This window comes from Periplaneta americana, chromosome 15, assembly GCF_040183065.1.
Source record: "Periplaneta americana isolate PAMFEO1 chromosome 15, P.americana_PAMFEO1_priV1, whole genome shotgun sequence".
NCBI classification, from domain to species: Eukaryota; Metazoa; Arthropoda; class Insecta; order Blattodea; family Blattidae; genus Periplaneta; species Periplaneta americana.
Genome location: NC_091131.1, coordinates 66,024,156 through 66,051,850, shown reverse-complemented (window position 1 = coordinate 66,051,850; position 27,695 = coordinate 66,024,156). Strand labels below are relative to the sequence as shown.

At 36.5% G+C, this 27,695-nt stretch overlaps 1 protein-coding gene across 1 annotated transcript; it reads right to left on the bottom strand.

Moving 5' to 3' along the window:
• Positions 1 to 255: 255 nt before the first annotated feature.
• LOC138715050 (uncharacterized) lies at positions 256 to 24,601 on the bottom strand. Its single transcript, XM_069847496.1, has 4 exons — positions 24,332 to 24,601; positions 6,412 to 6,481; positions 4,375 to 4,508; positions 256 to 1,811 (listed from the first exon to the last, which is right to left on the bottom strand). The coding sequence occupies exons 1-4, from the start codon at positions 24,534 to 24,536 to the stop codon at positions 1,480 to 1,482; spliced, it is 741 nt and encodes a 246-aa protein (XP_069703597.1). The 5' UTR covers positions 24,537 to 24,601; the 3' UTR covers positions 256 to 1,479.
• Between the last annotated feature and the right edge of the window lie 3,094 nt (positions 24,602 to 27,695).

Here is a 27,695-nt window from a genome sequence, read left to right as displayed (position 1 = left end):
ATTGGTCGCCAGGTCGCCCATCCATTCGTGATGAGCAGGTGGAGTTAGTGCGAGATCTCCTTTCCATTCACCATCGATGGACTGTCCAAGAATTATTCGCAGAAGTCATGTAACAGTGTCATACATCCTGAAGAAGCTATTCAAGTTTTGTGAACATGCTTTAGAGTGGTACAAAATATACTCCTAGCATCAACCTAGCAACAAGAACTCTCACTGTACTGCTGCTTCTGGCATTCCACACATCTACGTTGGCTCCATCACAGCTCACTGCCTTCTAGCACATGCACATGTTCATTGTCTCCTCCCGATAAATGTTATCACTACTTTATTTGCAGCCTTCGTAAATGCCATTAGAGAGGTATAGGTTGGTTTTTTTCATTACTGTTCATGAATAAGGAATTCACGATGTTTCGAAGATTTGTTGTGTCTTCAGGTGAAAAAATAAGAGTGATAAGGATATCCTACTTGTAATCTTTACAACTGCTGACCATCCTAATGAGCAGAATATCTTTCTTACCACATTTTTATCCTGGAGACGAAAGACAAAGATTGCTTATTCGTCAATAGCAATAGTAAAAGTCCAATCTATAAATCTTCTAAACATTGCACCATTTTTTCCTCTTTTAGATCAAAATAAATTCCTGTTAATTGATCTGGTATCTCTTCCAAAGTATTGTATGTCATATTGAGAATGTATAGTCTCTTAACAGAGATATCTCAAAGAAATTTAATAGAGAAACTCAGAAAAGTTTTGAAGCAAATAAAAAATAACCATCATAGAATCCATGTACGAAAGTAAAATAATCAGAAAGTGACACTTAAAAAAAGTAATTTCTAAATTGTCTTCACTATATATACATGTTCATAGTAAAAATATCTGAAGCCCATATCAATGAGAGCTTATACTGGATTATCTAGGAATGACTCCCACCTCAACTATAATATAATTTCATCATGACAGAGTCATGTCGAACAGCTGAATTGTATAGGAAATTGTCAGAATTTTATGACGTGTTTGTGTTAAACCTATACTGGTACTGGTACCGTAATAGTTTGTGTTAGGAAATAGATGTAAATATTTCTACTTATATACATTTTCCCTGATATGTATACATTTTCAAAACTGAAAATATAAGTTAAAATTTCTTTGTAGAATAATTATAAATATACAGGAAATTGTGTTACATAGCATGTAAGCACTGGTATAACACATTCAGTGTGTTCAGAATTTCTGTAATCATACACACAGCAGTGGATATTATAACTTTCTGAATTTGCTACATATTATGTTACTTTCAATTCTCACAGAATGCAGTGGATGTGCTATAAATTTCATACCATGAATAAAACTTGATCCATGGTTGCCCTGAATTTCTATAGTAGGGAGTCACTCTGAATTTCTGTATTTGAGAATCAACGTTTTTTTGTATGTTACTCGAAAGAAAATATTATGATTCAATTTTTCCTCTTCCTTTTTAACTAGCAATTATGCTGGAACCTAGTCAGTGCTAGCTTTGGAGGAGATTTGCTGACAGGTGTCTTGATGTTGCGTAACATACCATTTGCCTGTCGGCGTGTAGATTTGAGAGCAATGGTGGCAGATTTCACATTCCCTTCCAGCATGCGAATGCGTGGACAATAAGAGCGAGTATGTGCAAAGTCGCCGGTGGCATTGCATGACTCACAACGGTAAGCACGTAGTATGGGGCACTGCACTACCTTTGTTTCTGGATTATACAGGTTGTGGCTAGTAACCATGGCCTCTGTTTCTCCATTCTTTGCGCAGAAAGAGCATCTCTGTTGTCCTCCTCCTGTAAGAGTATTTACTACTGTCAGGTGTCATTTTAATAATGTTTAAATATAAGAAGTTACGACAGAAAAATTATAATATTTACTATGAACAACATAGAAGGAGAAGTTACATATTGTTGTTAAAACTTCGACTAAAACATATCCCAACAAATCAACACCATCATCTATTTCATCAGCATTAGTTAAAAAAAAAAAAATCACACTATAGATGTTCTGAACAAAATAAAGGATTTTTCTATAGCTCGCAACTCTGAAACTTCCAAGTTGCATTTGTCTACGTTCTACAATGCGGGAATCTGTGACAGGTTAGGTTAAGTTAGTTTAGACTTTCTGCATGCCTTGCATATACTAAATGAAGTGAAATGTGCGTTTCGCGTTCATTTTGAAATATTCTACCTCTTTATTTCATGTGTTAAATAATCGTTTTTAGTTTACCTACACCAATCAATTCTTTCCTATTTTTAGCCATTTTCTAATGTTTTCAACGTTCTATACGAATTCTTCACATTCAAAACTACCTTCCCTCTGAAAATTAGACCGTTTCTCTATTTTTTTTGTCGAAAAAAACCTTGAATGTCGCATGCTATAGTGTCTACTATTTTCGTCACAGAAACCTTGAGTGTTGCATCCTACAGAAAATCCAAATAAAGTTTCATTATTAGACCGAGGATTTATATGTACTAAAATTTTAAAATGAGCTGACTATGAACTCTTTAATACACTTTTAATGAGAGATTCATATAACTTCTATCTAGATATACTTTTATTTTCAAAAATGTCTGATAAATATCAAATAATTTCACTTGCGTTAATCCAACTACTTTCTCCGTTGTTTAAATGGCAATGGGTTTCTTTTCATCAGTGCTTTCTTTTCTGAAGGAACGCCTTTTTTAATTAATTTAATCTGAAAATTAACATTCAACATCACAGGATGTAACTGGGGAAAACTTAAAAATATCCCCACTAATAGTTCATCTGCCTCTTCAACACAGATGCCACTTTCTGCCAATGACTTAGTACGTTTGAGCAATAAGTTTATCATTGCAATCAAAATTGTTAATGACTTCGAGAGCATTTGCAGACTATCCATGCTGACACCTGTTCCTTTTTAAACTTCTTCAATGTCGCCATCCTCTGTTACATATAGCAGAATTGAAGATAACTGTAATTTCATGCTATGTCAAAGCTCTCATCCAGAATTAAAGCTACGAACGATGCTTTACAGTCCTCTTTCCTAATTTTATTATCCATGACTTCGCCCACTAAAAATATCAAGTCACTCTGAAATTTCTGAATTGAAGGTGAAATGAAACGAAACATAGTGCAGTATTCTAATTAAGTTTTCAGTAAACTGTAGTGCCTTGCAATCTCATTAAAAAAAATTGCCTTTATTTTCTTTAAGGATTTACTCTCGTCATGCTCTCTAATGCAAGACCTAATTTTCCAAGACCCTTATACAATAGTCAAGAATTGTTCTTTTCTGTTGAACAAGTTCGCTTTGCTTTTCAATATAAAGTCTATACTAATCACTTAATTCAATACTTAGGATTTTGCCAAAGAAATACAGTTGTTTTTCCTCACTTGTTGTGACTTGCAGAGTCTTTGTGTCGTTTCCTGGATCTGTAAATATTATTTAAATCACTATAATCTGTATCATTCCACACAGATTTTTCACGAGAAAATAATAAACAAAGGCCTAAAAAAGTTTACTCATCCCTACACATCTACAGCCAGTTTTATCATCATTAACAACACAGAAGTTCCCGGTTCGGCAATCTTACCTGCAGATGTTATTCTTAAATCACAGAGGCTAGGCTATTCTATCGTTTGAAAGTTGTGGCAAAATTGTACAGAATATTGTAGGTTAACTTAAAAAGCACTGTAAATAAAGTACAGCTCTCACAAATATTTTTTGAGAGTATTACGAAATATGTCATGCAGCAGATTTATAAAACACAGAAAAATTGAATGCGGAACGTAAATCACATCCCTCGCACGTGGTATAAGTGACTTTCTTTCACTTGGCAGTTGCCTGTTTTCATATAGCTCAACTGATGCGAGGGACACCATCACATCTTGCCACGCAGGTGCAGCACGGTTATGTGTAATCTACATCTCTGCACAGTGACATTCTTCCACTTAGCAGTTGAACATTGCCTCGCTCTGACATATTCCTACTGATGCGACATACACAGTCACATTTCTTGGGAGTAAGAACTCGCCTTAATTGGCAGGGGCGCGCGCCTTTGTCTCTTCGTGTAATGTATTTCCATTGCTGTAGCAGCGAGATTTAAAATTTGAAAGTAATCTTCAAATAATAATTATTATGTGTAACAAGTATAACATGATACACACAAAATAAAGTACCGGTAAATAACGATAAATATATTTTTTGTTCAGAAAAATTCAGGGGATGTGACACATCACCCTCATCAATGCACACTACGCTCCTGGTTTTTATGAAGGAAATCTTAAAACTTAAACATGATTCAATGTGTGCATACCCGTGACGTTATTTCGCAATACTTAAAGCTAGTCAGTGGCAAAAATAGTTGCTCTTACCACTTGATCCATCAAGAAGTGGAACATTTGGCTTCCCTACATCACTGCTAAAAGGGAGAGATTTCTTTTCATTTTGGACCAAGAAGGAAGCCGTCTGCAGCTGGACGGACATGAACGTAGACTTCTGGACCACCCTGTAACATAGAGTGGAAGACTGTGAAGCATGGCATTGAGCTCCCATATTAATTCAATCCATGACTGATTTCTTGAGATTTGTAGTGAATGAAGCAGCTATGGATTTGGTTTCCCAGTCTAATGTGACATTCTAACATCTATCTAGCTTCTATTATGAGAAAAAATATGAAACAATGGCCATTTATTGGAAAGACATTGTAACTAACGACAAAATATTCTAACTAGTTCCTAGTTTTAAATGTTTAGGATTTAGAATTTCAATTTTTAAAAATTACAAGCACTATAGAGAATATTTAGCGGAATATAAATTACTAAATGACAGTAATACCAATATTTTGAAAATTAACGAGTAGGCAACTGAAGACTATATAGTACAAAATAAAAACCTGCTTTAATGTATCATGGCGTCCAGGAAAATCATTTAGCTACAGACTATGGAAAGTTCTGGATTGAATCCCAAGTAATTGAGAGATTTTTCTCATTGCCAAACTTTCAGAATGGCCCCTGAGACCTACTCAGCCTCTTGTCCAGCTGACTGCCAGATCTTTTCCGAAGATAAATTGATCATACTGTTCTCCAACCAGGAGATCAACCGTGTAAGGAATGTGCTTACTATTGCATCATCTATTGGAGCGAAGTAGATAGATAATATTACCGTTATAACGTCAGCTTAAAAAACATGCGCTCTCCTGCATATGTTATTTTCTGTATGAAGGGATTAAAAGACCAGGAGATTAACAGTGATATAATTTTGTAACTAGGGTAGTATAAATATGTGTGTATCAATGTTATCATTTGTGCTGTGAGAGCTAGCCAATAGAGATACGAGTACCCATGTGTGTGATCTTATGGCATCTTATGACATCAACATTCATTCACAGCATTACCCCACTTCGTCTCATTCCCCAGAGACTTTCTCGTGGTTGGAGTACAGTATCTTATTATGGAGAAGAGATCATAAGCATTACAGTCTTAGAAAGAATGGAGTTCTGTGTTATGTCCCCCATACACCTTCATAGTGTCATAGTGACGAATTGTGGTCCCTCGGAAAGGGGACTGAGAATAAAACCGAACTTCTATAAAATATTAAGAATTAGAATTAGAAATGAAAATAAGTTGTTCTACCATATGTTTCCTTGCACCCCAAAATCTTTTAGGGATGGTATCTGTGCATCTGATGATATAGTCCAAATTCATTAGGAGCCTACTTCATTTGAATTGCACAGACTCCAGTTTGATGTGTTGTAAATTTCTATCCTTGAAGGTGGCCTGCTAAGTAGTCACGGCCTGTTCATAGTCTGAACATTGCAACTGTAGATCTTCATGGTTCCTGGGGTATTGTTGTTTAGTCAACTGTCTGAAGACAGGTCTGAACGTCACAAGTGATACCAAGAAGGCACCACTTATGAGGCAACTAGGCCAGGAGATAATGTGTTAGGGTGGCCAGTTTCTTTCCCCTTGGGATTATTCTTAGCGATATCTTCATTATGTCACTTCTGAATGAATCGAAAATTTGCTTTGAAGTGAATTATTTTACATAACTTTGGTTATAATTATGTAGAATTTTGATATCCTTTTTGCCAAGAAATAGAAATATTTCCGGAACAGTAACACCCAGAATTGTCGCACAGAATGCAATGAATATCATATTAAACTTGTATATTTTCCGAAACTAAGTACAGATTGCACTAGGCATTGAGATGTAGGACACCCCAGAAAGAAATAATGGAGAATGCAATTTTCTGTAACCTTAGAGTTGGGTCTGACAGTGTAATTCTATAGACATCGGGCAGAGAAAGAAGAAAAGCAAATTAGTTAATATATCAGATATAGTAGGCCTACTTAATTAAATTAGGCCCCATAGTATTATGAATGAAATGATACCTCTCATTTTTCACTCACCTCTCAGGCTCCTGCAACAGAATGTGATGAGAGACATGGCATTCCAGTGATTCACTCCGTTTGTCTTTATCTGAAATAATAGGAAATTGAATTAAAGTAAACTTACACAACATTCATAACTGTCGTCGTCGACAATACTTAAAGAATAGTTTATGAGGAGATCAATATTTTAGCTTCATAGGCCTATCAGGATTTCTCCTAAGCTTGCTCTTTTTCTATAGGCATAATACTCTTCTCTGCTAAGAAAGTCATTGCTGTTATTATTATTATTATTATTATTATTATTATTATTATTATTATTATTATTATTATCATCATCATCATCATCATCATCATCATCATCATCATCATCCGTTTTACAAGTTATATGAAACTCTTCGCTCCTTAGTTCACTTAAGTCTGTCTGGGTGGCGCAGTCGGTACAGTGCTGACCTTCTGTGTCCAAGGTTGCGGGTTCGATCCCGGCCCAAATCGATGGCATTTAAGTGTGCTTAAATGCGACAGGCTCATGTCAGTAGAATTACTAGCAGTTGCGAGCGTCGTTAAATAAAACATAAAGTTCACTTAAGGTTCACAGTTTCTCACCAGTCTTTGACTGACTATAGGTCCTTCCGTCCACGGAGCCGCTTAACTGTGATCGAACTGGTTAATTACTGAAGTTTCAAACTGATTAGTAAAACTGTAAAGTAAGTTATGTTTTATTTCTGATAATTTATTGACAACTTATACTGGTTTATGTCGATTTGATTTTTTTCTGTATGAATTATTGTAATGGGAGAAATACTTACGTTTTTTTTTTTTTTTTTTTCCAAGCGAGCAGCTGTTCCGTAAGTTGTCAATAAATTATCAAAAAAGGTTAGTGGAAACTGACTTATGTCACTTTTCCCAAGCACTGCAGATTTAACGACGCTCGCAACTACCGAGGTTATATCAGCGTCGCTAGTGTTCCAGAATTTTGTCCCACAGGAGTTCTTTTACATGCCAGTAAATCTACTGACATGAGCCTATCGCATTTAAGCACACTTAAATGCCATCGACTTGGGCCGGGATCGAACCCGCAACCTCGGCCACAGAAGGCAGACCAAACTGATTAGTAACTCGTGATTCGCACACGACACTATGCAAGAAACCCATATTTTGTTACTGGTACTCCCCAGGTGCATAACTTCATGACAATGGATTGGTATAGCGCTAGCCTTCTATGCTTAAGGTTGCAGGTTCGATTCCGGCCGATGTCGATGGCGTTTAAGTATGTTTAAATGCGACAGACTCATGTCAGTAGATGTACTGGCGTGTAAAAGAACTCCTGCGGGACAAAATTCTGGCACACCGGCGACGCTGATATAACCTCTGTAGTTGCGAGCGTCTTTAAATAAACCGTATTTCACCTATTTCATTTCATGGTAATGGAATCTCTCTGTAACATATTATATTATGCAATGTGAAACAGAAATATTATAATATAAATGTGAGAAATATTATTCAATTAACCAATTCTCAACATACCAGTCTCTGTTAATTATTTATATGCAATAAAAGTATAGAATATGATCTAGAGCTTTGTTACACAAGCATGCATACTTCCTAACTTTAATTCACAATAATCATGTACCCGTTTATTCAACTGAAAATACGCAGAAAACACAAGTTGTGAAGATGATTGTTGCAATCTAAATGCGAGTTTGCCAGCACCACCGTTCTACATTTGGCGTGAAAGAAACCTGTCCCATGGTCTACAAAAAAAAATGTTTGCCGAGATTGAGAATCAAACACTCCGCGACGCAGCGAAGATAGCGATCATCGCGTGCGTACGCAGCCCTATGTGACCAGTTCAACAAATATAGCTATATTTTGCGAGCATGGCTCTCTGTGTGGCCTCAGCATAATGAGGCATTCCACATCAAATCGAAGAGGCTTTGTCTTTGATGTTTCGAACATTTTTGTGTGTATTTACGGAGTTAAAAAAGGAACCCCATATATTTTTATTTTGGCCAATGTTTTTAAATATAAATCTAAATTGAAAAAATGATAGAGATAAACGCTTGTAACTTTGGTTCTATGTGTCGCAAAAAACTCACCTTGCTTTCAATTGAAAGCTTGAGAATTGCAGTTTTATTTCACATCATTAATATCGTTGTTTGAAGTAATTTATTATAAATACAACACTAATACATTTTTAAATTTGAATTTTCAACTCGTTTGCGAGAACAAAAAAAAAAATAAAAAACAATCAATTTATTCCCGTTTAATTTTCTCAGTGTGTGTGTGTGTGTATGTGTGATTTGAATATGAATATGTGGAAACTGAATAACAATTCTGTTGGGGAACACTTTCTTGCGTAAAATTACACTAATCCTCATTCCATACATGAAGACTCTGCATATGAGGAAAATGAGGCATGGGTGGACACGTGTGGAATAATGATAGACGACGTGATATAACAGTTAATTATTTTAAACTAACAACCTAACATAAAAAACATCGAATGCATGCAAGATTTTTACAAGAATGTACTTAGAGTATTAAGTGTCCACGTCAGGTAAGGGTTTGTCCTTATGACCCTATCATATTTTAGGCCTGAATTACCGATAACTGGCTAGCCTTTAGCACTTAACTGTCCCAGGACTTTAACACGCAATTTAACATTGCACAGCACCGACAAAATACGCGTATTATAGTAGGCCTACAGCACAAGCAGTAACAGAAACTAATTGACCGACCATCGTTTCCACATCTCTGGTTAGTGTTGTGAGTGGTGACGCACCATTACACGACCTCCTTGCTACAGTACTTTAAGCATCACACCTCATTGCAAAGGTTCGCTATGGAACCCTCCTACAGAACGCATTTCGTGACAATCTTAAATTAGTTTTCCAGCTGCTTCGATATCTTATTGCCTTCGCGTGTTTAGAAAAGCAGCAAGTTTGCCATTAATATTTTGCAAATGTGTAACAAATGTGCTTCCAAAAAGGGCCTTATTTAACAACTTGCAAGATCTTTATGAAGAAAACATTATTGAGAAAATTACCTACAAGCAATGGATGGCAATTGATAGAACAAATTTAGAAATTATAGTCACGAGATGAGGATTTTTTGTTTACAAAAGCTGTCCACAAAATCAGAATTCCTTGCGCCCCATGCATTTATTTCACAGCTGCAAACAAATTTCTCAGAGAACGAAAACGTACAGGAAGAAGAATGCCTAGTCATATGTGATTTTTCGGAAAATTATGCCTTTGTCATTCAAGATTCTGTACAGGGTGTTCACTGGAATAATGATCAGGCCACGGTGCATTCATTTGTAATATATTTCACGCAAGAATGTGAAGTGGGACATTGTAATATCTGAGCGCCTTAAACATGAAACCAATGCAGTGCATCTTTTTCGATGTTTTAATCACGTTTCTAAAGGAGAAAGTAGGGACTTTTAATATAATTATTTATTTTTTTGACGGCGCCAGTGCGGATTATCCGCAAAGTGACATTTTTTTTAACATCGCACGATAAAGGTCCTAGTGATGGCATTGGCGGCAACAGGAAAAGGCTTGCTACAAGGGCGAGTCTTCAGACACTTGAACATCCCATCACAACACCCAAGAAATTGTTCAATGGGTTGTAAGAAATATTAGTGACACTTCCTTCGAATTCCTCAGCAACGAGGATTATCAAAAAAAAAAAAAAGTATGAGAAAACTAAAACACTAGTAAAAAAGCAGTAATAAAACAATACTCTGTCTCACATGAAGAGAAAATAGTGTTACTTTGAACTTATTCTGTACCGTTTATTTTTCTGTAAATAACATTAGTTTAATGCAAGAGACGTGTGCTAATGCAATCTCTTGTGATTGATGTTCACCTAAACACGCACGCGGCGCAGCGGCTGCGCAACGTCTTGTTCGGTAATTGACTTACAATTAATTTCATATGAACTTCATAGAGTTCCATCCTGAAATTTTGTACGCATACTGAAAATTAATTGAAGAATATAACTATATTTTTTTACATTGTTTTAGAACAGCGAAATTCCTTGAATTTAAAATTTTAAAATATAATTATAGTTTACGAACTGCTACATTTTATCTATTCCAACGCATATGTGTCGAAAGCGTGTTTAATTAGATTTAAAACGAGCCTAAATCGATGCTCCTACTACAATTAGAATATGATACATTAAAGTTTATATGAAATAATGTGCAAGCTTTTATGGAAATTTATACGGGTATTTTGTAACTATTAAATTAAAGAAGTTTGGGGGCAATAAGAACAACTGTGTGTGTGATTTTACTCATAGTTTGTTGTTTAGTCAACTGTCGGAAGACAGGTCTGAATCTCACAAGTGATACTAAGAGAGCACCACTTATGAGACAACTAGGTCAGGAGATAATGGGGTAGGGTGGCCAGTTCCTTTCCTCTTCCATTGCATACATCGCCTACTTAGGGACCGGATTTGTAGGTTTTTACCTATTTTTTTCTTGCTTCTGAACTCCTAATTTCTTCAATACTTTTCCGAATCATGATCGTAGGAGTCGTATATGTGAATTCTGTTGAACCCAAAAAAACCTAAACTGGACCTTAGTACCTAAAAAAACATAAATCATTGTTTATAAGCGTTATCCTGTATTTACTGCGTTATATATTGATTTTTTTTTATTTTAAGAGAAATATCAATATATTTCGAATGAGAGAGGAAAGAACACTCTCGACGTGGAGGAGGCTGCCTCAATCCCTAAGGCAAAATCTGTACTTAGCAGTGACAACATCTATGGCTCCCTTGCTTTCCTCAAGGCACATTTCGGTGACCTTCCAAAATACATCGAGTACTTGGGATCTTAGCCGCTACAACTGAAAGATGCAATTGGTGTCATTGTTGACTCACTTCTACAGTACAAACAAATACCAGGACCCGTGGTCGAAGCAGTCACATTAAAACTGAAGGAAGTATTGCAGAGATAATTTGCTTAGTGGTATAAAAATATAAAATGCTGTGTATTACACTTCCTTGTTCAATTTAATGTAATGTAGCAATTGCCAGGTGGTTCTCAGTACTTTTATTGACATTATTGCAGTTCAATTTTTCTCTGTTAAGTTGCCTGAAACAAAGCCGAGAACTCGCCGCTCAACAATGACTGAGTTATTCACATTACTTTAACAAATACCTGATTACAATATTTGTCATTATTGAGATATATTAACTTTTACCAGTTTCAGTATCATAATACTCTGCATACCCGTGCAAGTTGTTCACAGTGAGTAGTTCATTTCATTGCTAGACCTACTACGGGATCTAGTAAAGAAGATGATAATCGGCCCGCAACATCAAAAAAGAAATCGATGCAACGTGGAGACGCTGCGAAATATGAAAGTCAAAAGCATTAAGTGTAGAATTTATTGGAAAAATGAAAGTGACTTCAAGGCCCGTTGTAAGCTGTGCAATTATTCGATGAGAACAGACATTTGTTTATATGCAAGCACATGAAATCAAACACTCAGTCATATCATCAATATTATTTTTTAGTCAACTGTCCGAAGACAGGTCTGAACCCCAGTGACACCAATAAGAAATCACTCTTGAGGCAACTAGGCCAGGAGACAATGGAGTAGGATGGCCAGTTCCTTTTCCCCTCCTCTCCGATTTGCTACATATTACACTAATCAGACATCAGATGCATACAAACAATTGCTCTTCCTCTGATACATACCGTCAAGTGAGATGTAATGCCTGATAATAGATGTACACTGACATTGAAGTCTACACCTGTGGAGTAACGGTTAGCGCGTCTGGCCGCGAAACCAGGTGGCCCGGGTTCGATTCCCGGTTGGGGCAAGTTACCTGGTTGAGGTTTTTCCGGGGTTTTCCCTCAACCCAAATATGAGCAAATGCTGGGTAACTTTAGGTGCTGGACCCCGGACTCATTTCATCGGCATTATCACCTTCATCTCATTCAGACGCTAAATAACCTCAGATGTTGATAAAGCGTCGTAAAATAACCTACTACTGACATTCAAAGGTATCTGAACCTACTAATCGATAGTGGTGATAATTTGTTGGTGTAAGTGTGGAATCTTTAGTTTTTAATTCTATGAATAGATGGCGAAGATAATCGCTGTTGTCAATTGTACATAAATATACCCGCATTATAGAATTCAATTTTTCATCCCACTCTACTGATTGTATAACAACATTGGGTTGAGCTGGAAACAGCTGATATTGTCAATGATGAAAATAATTTATGCTTAATCTTTTTTATTTTCAATTCAATTCAAATTTATTCACAATTTACATTTGAAATGATACATATGAATATATACCCGAAATGAGCATATGCTCGTGCTCACATAATCGTATCTCCTGATACTTTTTAACCCCCCCCCCCCAAACTAATTCCACTCTTTCAAAAATGTGTAAATTTTTTATATCTTTAGTTCTGACTTATCCCGTGGCTGGAAAGTTCCATATACGGGAATAGGCCTACGTTCACTTCAAAACATTTAATTTTATCAGGAAATTATAGACTGTTATAAAATAATAGCTATGGTACTCTTGTATCTGTTGTTCATAATAATTACATTAATGACATCATAAACTTCCCCCCTCCCATAATAGGTGAAACATTGTCGCACACAGTAAATGTCTGTTCTTATTTACTTTTATTTTTACCGTACCATAAAATACCATAATTTAGAAGTATTAGTACCATAATGAGTAGCTGACAGGTTGGCATCACTGTACATGACTTAGTAGGCTCACAGTCTAGTATATACAGTCGCGAAGCTCAATACGTAGTAAATATGCAAACATTAGGTAGTTGCTCACCACTGGGATCGCTAATATCGCCTCATTACAGGCAATGCAAAATAGTACCGTCACAGTCTATTGTTTCTAGCACCCTCAAAACTCAAGCTTCGTGACTGTATATAGTAGACTGTGGTAGGCTCGTGTGTTGAAGAAAAAAAATCCAGGTTTTTAGAGATGGATTCTCCTGTGCGTTTCGTTGAAGTGCGGATAAGGAGTAGTGCTGCATTAGATTTAAGAAATACTACATTAGATTATTTTTGAACTTATTAAAATTTTAACAATATTGTTAGAAAATTTTAAGTATCAAAATACGTTCAATAGTATCAAGCATTACGTCATTCAACTAGAACCTTTTTTTTATATTGAATTTATGACACAGTAGTCTTTTAAGTAGGCAGTAGTGTCGTTAAGCCGGAAGTGAAGTGAAGTGAAGTGAAGTGAAGGTTTTAGAGATGTTCGTACAACCGCAGGGATTGGCAGCAGCGTCAGTAAATAATCCCGAAGTGAAGTGATGTTCGTCTGAACAGAGTCATAGCTGTAAAAGTGAGGATTTTTGTGAAAGTGAAAAACAGTTTCATAAAAATTTATGAACAATGTACTGCAGCGAATTGGGGACACTTTGAGCAACGAACGTGAGCTAGGTGAGTACAAATTCTGCAACTCTTGTATGTGTAGTGTCAGTGCCTACGATACGAGCGCATACCTCGCGGTAACCAAGCCATAGCTCGGCGGGGACTGGCACCGCGTATCTCCGACCACGATAAATGCTCCTCACTGTAGTTCATTTCATATTTATAGAAGTGGAAATTTTAGTATTTTTGTAGTATCAAACTCATCTGTAAGAGACTGCATATAAAACACTACCGACGATTTAGACGGTGGTCATCAGGGACATCATTTACCTCCTCCCCCCGTTATAGCTTGACCGTGATACAGTATATCGGAATATGATTACTTAAAGGTATTTTCGAGGGCATGTTTCTTACAGTGTTACATCCACATCCATGATGTTTCGAACAGAGTTGTATAGGATTTGAACTGTAGGTCTACTCAGTGTTGCCATACCTACTGATTTAGCAGGAGAGTTCCTGTTTTTCCATGGACTCCACTGCTCTACTGATTTCTTTGTCAAAAGTCCGAATTTCTCCTGCCTTTTGGGCATGCTAAAGCCACCATGGTACTATGCTCGGATTCTCTCCCTCCCTCCCTCCATATCTCTCTCTCTCTCTCTCTCTCTCTCTCTCTCTCTCTCTCCCTGCACGGCCTGCACTCCTTACCTTACCCTCCTCCTCTGCTGTACTCAGTCAGTGACAAGCGGCAGAGTCCGCTGAGCTGAAAGATTTATTTAAACGATTTTCGCAATTATTCCATTTAATTCATGACTAAACGGTTTAATTTGTAAAAAAAAAAAAAAATCAATACCGTACAGTACTATTAAGATTATTTTTACGTATCTACTATTTTTTCCCTGCTTAAAGGTGCTCCATCGAAGGAAAATTGTATTAGAAGATTTGAGGTGTGTGTGTGTATATATATATATATATATATATATATATATATATATATATATATATGTATATTGCATGCGGAAACACAAAGCATTTGAAAAGATCAGACACTTTATGAAAAAAAAAAAAAAAAAAAACAATCGGGTTTTACGAGTGATTTTACAAAAATAAACACTATGGCGAGAGAAGCAGAAGTCAGGCCAATCTGTTTTTGTAGCAGAACATAATTTGTTGATCAATATTATGGAGCACTTAACAGCACTAATTAAGTCTATTTGTCCAGATTCAGAAACTGCAACAAAGGTAACTTGTGGGCGTACAAAAACTACAGCTACTGTCCAAAATATAATGGCAGTGGAAAATACAAAAAGATAATGCAAATTACCGATGAATCCACAGACAAAAGTTCTACCAAACATATTTTGTGTATTGTTGCACGTGTTGATGGACTTAATTACATAAATTGACTAGAGATGGCTGTAGTTACATTAGCAAAATTGTTCATTTCAGTGGTGGGGATGTATTGTGTAATAATACAAAAGTATCACCTTTTTATAGTATACATTGTTTTGTAATTAATATAATAGAATGATGAAATTAATCGGTAATTGATCTACTGTTATCTCCTGTTTTATTTCCATGATTTTTTCCTGATTTTCGTGAGTAGGTCGCGGCAACACTGGGTCTACTACAAATTATAATAGAACATAACTAAAACAATCTCCCTCTTTTTCTCTCTCGTATAGAAACGCAAGCATACATCAATAAAACTACGTAACAGTGCTAACAGAAACTTTTTAATATGAATTTTACCTTCCTGAAGATATCATATGAAATGTAAACTCTTTATTATTTTATTTAATCTCGTCTCTAAGTTTTTAGATTATACCGGGATCACTGTTACTTTTTCTGCATTGTTGTGCAGTACTTATGTTATTCATATTTCTCCAAATGGCGGCCTGAACACTTGCAATTTCTAACACATGAGTACAGGCTGTTACAAAAGAAACATTACACTGTTTCCATTCCTCAAATGAGTTATAGAAATTCTTATACATTCAGAAATTAAAAATAAATATTACAGTCCAGATACATGATCTGAAGACACTAATTCATCAATTTAAGCATAGGATCTTAACCATAAGCAAAAGCAAAAAAGATCTTTTGAATTCAATATTTTCTAACGTTAACAGAAAAAAAAAGAGTTCAGACGAGTTTGGAGGGGGCAGTGTCCCCCCATAACTCCGCCTATGGTGGTCATTATCTTTTCAAAATACTGTACTTGCAATGTTGCAAGACTATCAATGTATAAATGTGCTTGTGTGCGTCGTAGCATATAGTAAGAACCTTATGGTGGGGGTAAGCGAGCTCCTGGCTACCAGTAGGAGTATAGGGAGGGAGAAAAGCTTCTCAGTCCACTTTTTTCTTCCCCTGACGCGCAGAAAGGTTTCACGACGTAACGAATGACCTTTGTCCTACACTCTGCAGTTAAACGCATAGAACCCAATGGCTGGAACTGAAAGCAGAACACAATCATTATACAAAAAGTGAGAAATTAATTCGATCACGATGTCTTTCTTTCGTTGTTTCTCCAATCAAGCAACTGTCAAAACACTTTCTGAATGCGGTATATAGAAATAATGAAAAATGTTGCTAGACTAAGTCCCCGTGATGTTTTACAACAAATCGAGTTTTTCGTCATTCAATTCGTATAGGAATTTAACATAGCCCATTACCGAGTTCTCGCCGTCAGTGTTCCCTTGGTGAAATTCAGAAGTAGATTCAAATTATTATAATCAAACTCGAAACTAGAAACATAATGGAAATTACAATCAATTTTGAATTATGGTTGCACTAAGACGGCGTGGTGTATGTTGTTATAATTTTTAATTCCCTCAGCACAACCATATTAAAAATGAGGACAACGGAAACCTACAAAGCATCAACTGCAGGTGCTTCATCTTCTATCTGAAGAAACAGAAATACGGAATCACTACTTTTCTAGCTTCGTTAGTAAGTGTTTAGTAATTATTTAAATCATTACATCTTATCTGCGCATTATTTAATAACTAAGTAAAAACTTCTTTAGGAACGAAAATCTAGTGGGTTTTATGACATGTTTGCTGAGTTTCTGTAAATGTGTAGTGGGTTTACGCAAATTGGAATTGACAACGCTGGAACGGATCAGAGATGTTTGTCGCTTGACGATTTTGTGTTTCTAATCAAGATTATCCTCTGATTGAGGTTCTGGTTGATATGTATGTGCATCTAATAATCAGGCAGTACATCTCACTTGACGATATGTGTCAGAGAAAGAACAACTGTTTGTATGCATGTGAAGCCTGACTAGTATAATATGTAGCTAATGGGCGATGTATGCAATGGAGGGGGAAAGGAACTGGCCACCCTACCCCATTATCTCCTGGCCTAGTTGCCTCATAAGTGGTGCCTTCTTGGTATCACTTGTGGGTTCAGACCTGTCTTCTGACAGTTGACTAAACAGCAATAAACAAAATTCTTAAATCGTAACATGAACTAAGACAAATCGTACTGATATGGCTCATGTTATTAAGAACATTATCTTCCCAATAAATCAGTGGCGCGAACTTTTGAAAAACATTGGGTGAGCTCAAATACTTAAGTTATAAGTTAAATTGGTTAAATAAATGTCATAAATAATGATAATAATAATAATAATATGACACGTTAGCCATCGGCGTGGCTCAGTCGGTTAAGGCGCTTGCCTGCCGGTCTAAAGTTGCACTCGGGCGCGGGTTCGATCCCCGCTTGGGCTTATTGGGTTTTTTCCGAGGTTTTCTCCAACCGTACGGTTAGGGCTCAAATACTTAAGTTATAAGTTAAATTGGTTAAATAAATGTCATAAATAATGATGATGATGCTATAATAATAATAATAATAATAATAATAATAATAATATGACACGTTAGCCACCGGCGTGGCTCAGTCGGTTAAGGCGCTTGCCTGCCGGTCTGAAGTTGCGCTCGGGCACGGGTTCGATCCCCGCTTGGGCTTATTGGGTTTTTTCCGAGGTTTTCTCCAACCGTACGGTGAATGCCAGGTAATCTATGGTGAATCCTCGGCCTCATCTCGCCAAATACCATGTCGCTATCACCAATCTCATCGACGCTAAATAACCTAGTAGTTGATACAGCTTCGTTAAATAAACAACTAAAAAAATATATGACACGTCATTGGGTGGGCTCGGTGGCGCCACTGCCAATGATAGGGTTGCCAAGTGTTCCGTATTGTACGGAACATCCCGTATTTGAGACTATAAAAGCTTGTCCCTTATTGACCTCATACGAGGTGTCCAAAATCCCATATTTACAGACGAGTAAAAGAATTGCGATTTTTTCATAATTTTCTTTTAATATCCCATGCCTTTTAGTGTACGGATATCATGTCTTATGTTAAAATAATCGCATTAGAGATAAAATGTAAAAATTCCAAGTGTCAAATAATACACACTGCATTGTTTCTGTACACTTGTATGAGGCGTACAGAGCTAAAGTGGATCAAGTCCATGAGACGTAGTTTTGAAATAATAGGACTTAAAGTTAACTTGCTCTAGTGGATTATCTAATTTCACTAGCAATAATTGTATTGCTCCATTCTCAAAAATTATAGATTTATAAATTATAAACACTTGTGATGTTAATTGATGCAACGCTTTGGTGACTTGATCCACTATGGCTCAGAATATCGTGAACAAATAATATGACTTGAATAATTTCAAGGGAAAAATTGTTCCGGGGCCGGGTATCGATCCCGGGACCTCTGGTAGAACGTACCAGCGCTCTGCCAACTGAGCTACCCGGGAACTCCACCCGACACCGTCTCAACTTTTCCCTTTATATCCACACAACTCGCGTGGGCTGACGAAACGCCAGAGACCCACATAGAGTGCACACAATTTCTGTGTGACTTGGAATTGTGGTTTTCTGTTAACGTACACAGTGACGTATATATTATGCAAATCTAGTCTTTCAGGTAAAGCTCCCTGTAAAGCAGATTTGAATAATTTCAAGGGAAAAGTTGAGACGGTGTCGGGTGGAGTTCCCGGGTAGCTCAGTTGGCAGAGCGCTGGTACGTTCAACCAGAGGTCCCGGGATCGATACCCGGCCCCGGAACAATTTTTCCCTTGAAATTATTCAAATCTGCTTTACAGGGAGCTTTACCTGAAAGACTAGATTTGCATAATATATACGTCACTGTGTACGTTAACAGAAAACCACAATTCCAAGTCACACAGAGATTGTGTACACTCGATGTGGGTCTCTGGCGTTTCGTCAGCCCACGCGAGTTGTGTGGATATAAAGGGAAAAGTTGAGACGGTGTCGGGTGGAGTTCCCGGGTAGCTCAGTTGGCAGAGCGCTGGTACGTTCAACCAGAGGTCCCGGGATCGATACCCGGCCCCGGAACAATTTTTTCCTTGAAATTATTCAAATCTGCTTTACAGGGAGCTTTACCTGAAAGACTAGATTTGCAAATAATATGACTGCTGTCACCTACCGGCGAATGCTTGGAATTAAGACTTGATCCATTACTGCTCGGAAAAGATCCACCTTCAGATAATCCGAAAATGAATTAAACTGAATTTATGAAAATTTGTGACTTGATACACTTCAGCTCTGAACGTCAATTATGTCAGTTATGAAAAATACTGTAATTGGAAAGAATAGATATTCCACAGACCTCACGAAAATTGAGATCCAAGTTAACTTAAATTTTAATCACAGTTCTCATTAATTTTTAAAGCAACAAAGATGACTAAACTTTGCTAGCTAATGCTAAAAGAAAGAAAAGATATATCAATAAGTTAATCATAATAGGCCTATATTTTATGCATACAGTAATACGATACGTCTAAATTCAGTTTATAAAAATATATGTTTTTCACTAGAAATCAGTAATTCATTGGGTAATTTAAGAAGCACAAAACCATTTCAATTGTTTTTAATGTAAACTCCAAATAAGTTAATAACATTATAATAAAATAAACTGCTAATTATTAATTCAGTGTGAGTGGCTGTAATATGGCGTCGTTGTTCCTGCAATAACTCCTATGTGACATATTTATCGATTTTCAGATTTTTGATCTATTAAATAACTTAAATAGCGATACAGCAAATAATAAAATCTCCTATATGTAATTATATTTCTTTCTTTCGAAAATGTAAGAATTCACAATCCCCTGCCATAGAATGAATAAATGTGTTTTTTCCTCCTACTGAAAAATGTTATATTTTGCACATAAGAGTTGTTGCAGGAACAACGACGATGTACAAGTCTATGGCAATAATGTGGCATGGGTTCTCTCAAATTGTGTGTAATTTTTCTTACGATAAAGATCACACCTCGATGTTCGACCTCATCCCGTTCCGTATTGACATTCTGAAAACCTGGTAACCCTAGCCAATTACTGTATATTATTATTGGTGGAATTATTTGTGACAGACAAAGATGGTGTCGGGGCACTGCGCGTTTCCTTATTATTTCTGTTCTTCTGCCAATTCATAGCACACAGCAATCATCATCATCATCATCATCATCATAATCATATTCTTTCAGGGAAAACTCAAGTCACGATCAGGGTGCGAATTGACGGCGGGATGCCAGGGATCGTCCCCCCTGTAGAATCTGGTTCTGGTGTCCCTTGCTTAAAAGGTATTAATGGTGAATCTTTCTTATGTCTCAGCCACTATAGGAACTTGATCAAATACCTTCAAAATGTCTTGGATTTATAGTATTGGTTAATAGAAATTGATGTGATTACTGGAAGAGCTATAAGCCCACCAACCCGCCCTAAATACGTACCTTACTTATATACGAAAATCGTCGTGTGTGAAAGAAGAATACCGCCATATTTCTTTAATGTTACAGAGGGTTTCAGTGTTGTCAACATAGCAATAATACTACACACCTAATCAAACCTAACCTAACCTTTCTCATACTACTACACACCTAATCAAACCTAACCTAACCTGTCACATAATACTACACACCTGTAGTAACATTTCTCTCATTTAGTAGCTCTGCCAGTCGTGTCGGTTTCCATCTAGTGGAAGTGGATCGTATTAATACTACTAATTCGAAGAAGACGCCATGGCAATTTTCATAATAATTACATTTTACATGTTTCGTGATATACTAAATGTGTTAATGTAGTGATAATTCTATATGTATGGTACAATAAGATTTGAAATGTGTTGTGGTTGTGATAAAAGTATTGAAAATTGGTTTATGGCGCCAGATTGGCAGTGATAGAAGTGTGCAATATTCGTTCAGTAGCTGGTGGATGCTCTAGATCAGTGGTCGTCAGCACTCCCTGAAATGTGCAACGGGTACGCGGTGCCGTCCCATGTACACCGTCGTGCACTATGGTGCGCTGCGTTTTCAGCGGGTAAGAGATGCTAGCCCCAGCGTGCTCTGTGCTGACGACCCCTGCTCTAGATTGACCGTATTAATTTGTCCTTGCCAGGTACAACATTTATCTCCTTCAGGTGCCTAATGTATAGTCTCCATACTTTATTATATTTCATTAACGTAACACATGAAACTAAGAAAAAGAAACCGTGGTTTGATGAAGATTGTTGCATGGTAGTAGAAAGAAGGAAACAGGCAAAATTGAAATTCTTACAGGATCCAGTTGAGGAGAAGAGAGATCATTATTTCAATGAAAGACGGGAAGCAAGTCGTACACTTAGGAATAAAAAGAGAGGTTACTTGAAGGAAAAACTGAACGAGGGAGAAACAAATAGTAAGAATAAAAACATTCGAGATTTATATAAGGGTATAAAGGAATTTAGGAACGGATATCAGCCAAGGTAAACGTGATCAAGGATGAGAATGGTGACTTGCTTGCAGACTCTCCATCAATCCTAAACAGATGGAAAAACTATTTTGCGCAACTACTAAATGTACATAGGCCAAATAGAAATGATCGGGACGAAATTTAAATACAAACTGCTGAGCCATTTATACCCGAACCCATGCTTTCAGAAGTCGAAATTGCGATAGAAAATCTGAAAAAGTACAAGTCTCTAGGTATCGACCAAATTCCAGCAGAATTAATACAAGAGGGTGGAAGTGCATTATATAGCGAAATTTATAAACTTGTACTTGCTATTTGGGAAAAGGAAATTGTACCAGAACAATGGAAGGAGTCCATAATTGTACCTATTTTTAAAAAGGGGGACAAAACCAACTGTGGTAACTTTCGAGGAATATCACTTTTGTTGACGTCGTACAAAATTTTGTCCAATATTCTTTCGAGAAGATTAACTCCGTACGTAGATGAAATTATTGGGGATCATCAGTGCGGTTTTCGGCGTAATAGATCAACTATTGATCAGATTTTTTGTATTCGACAGATAATGGAGAAAAATGGGAGTATAAGGGTACAGTACATCAGTTATTCATAGATTTCAAAAATGCATATGACTCGGTTAAGAGGGAAGTATTATATGATATTCTTATTGAATTTGGTATTCCCAAGAAACTAGTTCGATTAATTAAAATGTGTCTCAGTGAAACATACAGCAGAGTCCGTATAGGTCAGTTTCTATCTGATGCTTTTCCAATTCACTGCGGCTAAAGCAGGGAGATGCACTATCACCTTTACTTTTTAACTTCGCTCTAGAATATGCCATTAGGAAAGTTCAGGATAACAGGCAGGGTTTGGAATTGAACGGGTTACATTAGCTTCTGTACGTACGTCTATGCAGATGACGTGAATATGTTAGGAGAAAATACACAAACGATTAGGGAAAACACGGAAATTTTACTTGAAGCAAGTAAAGCGATCGGTTTGGAAGTTAATCCCGAAAAGACAAAGTATATGATTATGTCTCGTGACCAGAATATTGTACGAAATGGAAATATAAAAATTGGAAATTTATCCTTCGAAGAGGTGGAAAAACTCAAATATCTTGGAGCAACAGTAACCAATATAAATGACACTCGGGAGGAAATTAAACGCAGAATAAATATGGGAAATGCGTGTTATTATTCGGTTGAGAAGCTCTTATCATCCAGTCTGCTGTCCAAAAATCTGGAAGTTAGAATTTATAAAACAGTTCTATTACCGGTTGTTCTGTATGGTTGTGAAACTTGGACTCTCACTCTGAGAGAGGAACATAGGTTAAGGGTGTTTGAGAATAAGGTGCTTAGAAAAATATTTGGGGCTAAGCGGGATGAAGTTACAGGAGAATGGAGAAAGTTACACTACACAGAACTTCACACATTGTATTCTTCACCTAACATAATTAGGAAATTAAAATCCAGACGTTTGAAATGGGCAGGGCATGTAGCACGTATGGGCGAATCCAGAAATGCATATAGAATGTTAGTTGGGAGAACGGAGGGAAAAAAACCTTTAGGGAGGCCGAGACGTAGATGGGAGGATAATATTAAAATGGATTTGAGGGAGTACGTTGTCGTTCCACCCTCTAGCTTGGAACGACAACGTACAAGACGAATACCAACTTGAACACTAAATAACCACTTGACTCTACACACAGACAAGTCTATTAATGCACTAATAATGTTATTTCTCTGTTTCAGAGTCATCACGTTATTGGCAGCATAGATGCATTGTTCTTATTGCAAACACTTTTTATGTACCTTTAATGTATTTGTACTTTGAATAATGATTAAACCAAAACCTTCCACCTGAACATACTCCGACCCCACTATAGCCAATTGGCTTGTCGTCAGCACGACATCTCATCCTGCTCTAGGTTTTTCCGTGGTTTCCCTTGAGCAATAGACAAATGTCGGGATGAGCCCTAAAAGAAATGGGCCACGGACCACTTCCCTTCCCCCACTCTTTCTCTTCTACTATCACAAAGAACTTGCTAATTTCTTAGATAACAACCCTGTATTATGATAATAGGGGAACATAATTATATTTTAAGTTCACAGGGCTAACGGCTTCGAAGCTGGGTACCTGGTTCTAATGAAGTGCACTGGTAGCAATCTAAAACATGGGGACATGAGATAGTTACTCTGCCTGCCATTAAAAATTCACTTCACTAAATCCCCAAGGTAAAAAAAAAAAAAAAAAAAAGTGGGGTGTGATGATAGGGACTGGATTAATCTTGCACAGGATAGGGACCGATGGCGGGCTTATGTGAGGGCGGCAATGAACCTTCGGGTTCCTTAAAAGCCATTTGTAAGTAACGTAACACAACTCTATGATTCTCCTTTCTTCTTTTAATAAGAGTTGAGCGCGACAACAATACTAGTCGGCCAACATTTATTATGGACTATATTTTAATCGACAATTAAAATTTTAAACCCCCTCCCTCCCGCGAGAAAATATTCAATACGCAACTTGATCACAGTAACTTGTCACTTCATGCTACTGGTAATAATACTTATTGCTTTGAACCACATAAAACTAGAACAAACACGAGGAATCTAATACATTTTCGCACTAATACATGCACACGTACGTACCTACAGTAGGTATATAAATTCCAACATATTACACTAACAGCAGTCGCTCCTTAAGAACTTGACTGTATAGGCCTAATGGTAGCGAAACGTGATGTATCTTGAAATCTAGATGGTTGCTGCGTTGCCACACTCACCGAGTCCCGGGAACAATCGTGCCAGTTCCTTCTGTAGCCATTCGGGGAATATGGCGTCGTCTATATCTTCGTACACCACGTTGAGACGCCTTCCCAAGAATGGTGTTTGGTCGAATGCGCGATTCTCTGGGAAGACTCGTTGCCAGTCCACGAAGTCAGGATTCAGGAAGCCGCAGACATCGCACTTCGCTGCTGAGTCCTCCATGGTACTGCACCACTCTCAAGTCGGTCGAGTCTCGACTGAGCTGCGATAAGATTCAGCGCTCGCGTGGGTAACAATCGGCAGTTGCATCTATTCTTCACATCACAGCTGGAGCTAACCAAGCTGAATACAAGTGTCAGTATAATCTCGAAATTTATCGATGCCAAGACACAAAATGTATTTTATAATAATAATAATAATAATAATAATAATAATAATAATAATAATAATAATAATAATAATAATCGTCATCATCTGCGTTCATAGCTCAGCAAAGCAATTCCATCGCTTACCAAGTCGTATATTTTTTTTTTTGTGATTCAGTTTTACTGATAGGGTTACCAGACGTTCGGATTTCGCCGGACATGTCCTGCTTTTTAGGTGTGTGTCCTACGTCCGGCCAGGCATTATAGGAAATCAGAAATTATCCTGCTTTTCTTTCTGGCCAATTCTCTATGGCGTATGGATCGTCACAAGTATTTATTTGCTGGATAAAAAAATAACATTCCCTGGTGAAACAAGATGGGTCATCAGAGGAGTATTAACAATCGGAAAATTAAACAAGGTTATTGAACTCTTCCTTTGAGAGAGGAACAGAGGCTAGCCTCGTTCACACTTTTCAAGTAACTTGAATTCAAGTCAAAGTTCAGACATATTACATTAATTACCTTTGTAATAAATTACGTAAAATAGTATATTATTTTGTTTTATTGAGGAATTACTTGTCAATAAGTTTATTACGCACAATATATTTAAATTTATTTCAATCGGTAATTATTTATGGAATTATAGGATGGGGTAGCTCATTTAAATCCAATTTTAATCCACTTCATTTATTACAGAAGAAAATAATTAAAATATGTCTTCATAAGCCTATTGATTTTTCATCTCAAAATTTGTTTTTAGAATTTAATGTACTTAACGTAAGACAAATTAATTATATTGTATTAATAGAATTCATACATAAAAATCGAAATAATTTTGAATTGTATTCTCATAGTTATGAAACAAAAAGTATGAATTCTTTAAGATCGTTTGAACCAAAATGCAACACTGTTACAGTATTTAATCATAGTAGTAATTTAGGCTCAAGAATATATAACAAATTTATATTTAAATATCCTAATCTTGTCAATTCTAATAGTTCTAGTATTAAATTTAAAAAGTTATGTATCGATTTTATAAAAATTGAAAAATTGTAAATTTAAATTTATATACTATAATTGCATAGTAGACATAAGACAAATTGTATTGTATACTTATTAATTTCAATTCAGGAATCCGCCCCTGAGCACGAGTTCTACTCTTTCAGGGGCGAGCTAAAGTTTTTTCTATATATAATATATGTTATAATTATTAGCAAAATAATAAATAAATAAATAAATATTAAAGTTATTTTGTTTACAAGTGGGATAAAATGGCGTCGATGAAAGTTGTGCAATTAGTAATTTCTGATGTAGCAAGCCTCCGTGCCAGGGAAATGATGAATATATTGAAGAAATTGAAGACACGTTGTTCGGTATGGGTTAGGAATTAGATTAGTAAGAGAAATGCACGGCCATTGACCATTACAAATAGAATAAATGAAATCTTCAAGCAGATTTAGTAATTATTAACGTTAATGTAATCAAATATAAGCGGGTCTCATTTTCCATAATTGAAAATGATTAACTTGAAGCTGTTACAGTCCCCCCCCCCAAAAAAAACCTATCAGCCACATAGAACTAGGCAAGTTTCGCCCGATAAATGTCATCCCTTCAAGCAACACTGTTCTTAATCCGTCCTATCTTCCTCACTTCTTCTCTATCTACAGTTTAAAGATTTTTAATTGTCTTTCATAGGCCTATATCATCTGTGTCCACGTTAAAATCTCTGCTGTTCAATTCTTCAATGAACTCTTCCTTCCTTGGCAGCCTTCTTTGCATTTGTCACGAAACTTTACAGGCCTTCGTTTTTATACAACTTCAGCAACTCAAATATTTGGTCATTATTTCACTTACTATTGTTTCCTATTACTTTTACGTTCCCAGTAGAACAGAAAAACAATCAGCTGTTAATTTAACGCTCTTAAAATACCTGTTAATTTAAATTTCCGGCTTTTCTCCTTGAAATCAAGTTATCAAGTGATGTTCACACTCTTCAAGCTTTATTTAAATTTCTTAAATTTTATAAAAGGTAAAGTTATACATATTACAAGTCAGGAAGGAAAATTAAGGGTGCCACCTGTAGAAACAATTGGCATTTAGTGCAGTAAATATCAGCCCTATACAAATCCTTAAGGGAAGGAGAATTTTTCTCGTTGCCAAACTTTCAGAACGGCCCCGAGGTTCACTCGCCTCCTGTAAAATTGAGTACCGGGTCTTTCCCGGGGGTAAAAGGCGGTCAGAGCGTGGTGCCGACCACACCACCTCATTCTAGTGCCGAGGTTATGGAAGGCATGGGGCTCTACCTCCATGCCCCCCAAGTGCCTTCATGGCATGTTACGGGGATACCTTTTTACATTTTATTATTAAATATCAGAAAACGAGAAGGATAATTTATTAACCTCCCTATACTGCAAAAACTCATAACAGGTGCAGAAAAACAGAGAAATTATAGTCAAACATAATCAGGTTGCGAATTAAGATTTCTGATGGGAAGGGGATAGAATCCTAGATAGAGAATACCGCTCATAACATTATTATTATTATTATTATTATTATTATTATTATTATTATTATATTATTATTATTATTATTATTATTATTATCATCATCATCATCATCATCCACTGAGTTGCTTGTCTTGCTAACAATTATATTAATGAGCAGGCTTAAGATAAGATGTGTAATTCCTAAGTTATTGATTGTTGTCAGCTTGCCGGTGATGATAATACATCAATGTTATTTTCTTTGCTTACTTTATACCTTTATAAAGTATACTCGTATTAAAACAATAAACTTATATTTTGTGAGGAGGGGATAGAAGTTATTCCTGGCAGGGATGTTAATTATGAATTTATGAGAGGGGGAATAACTTTCCAACAGGGGGGAAATTCCCCCATTACCCGTTAATTCGCACCCTGAACATAATAATAATAATAATAATAATAATAATAATAATAATAATAATAGACCCTAATAATAATGCTGGAATATTTTTAAGAATACTGTATGTGCTTGA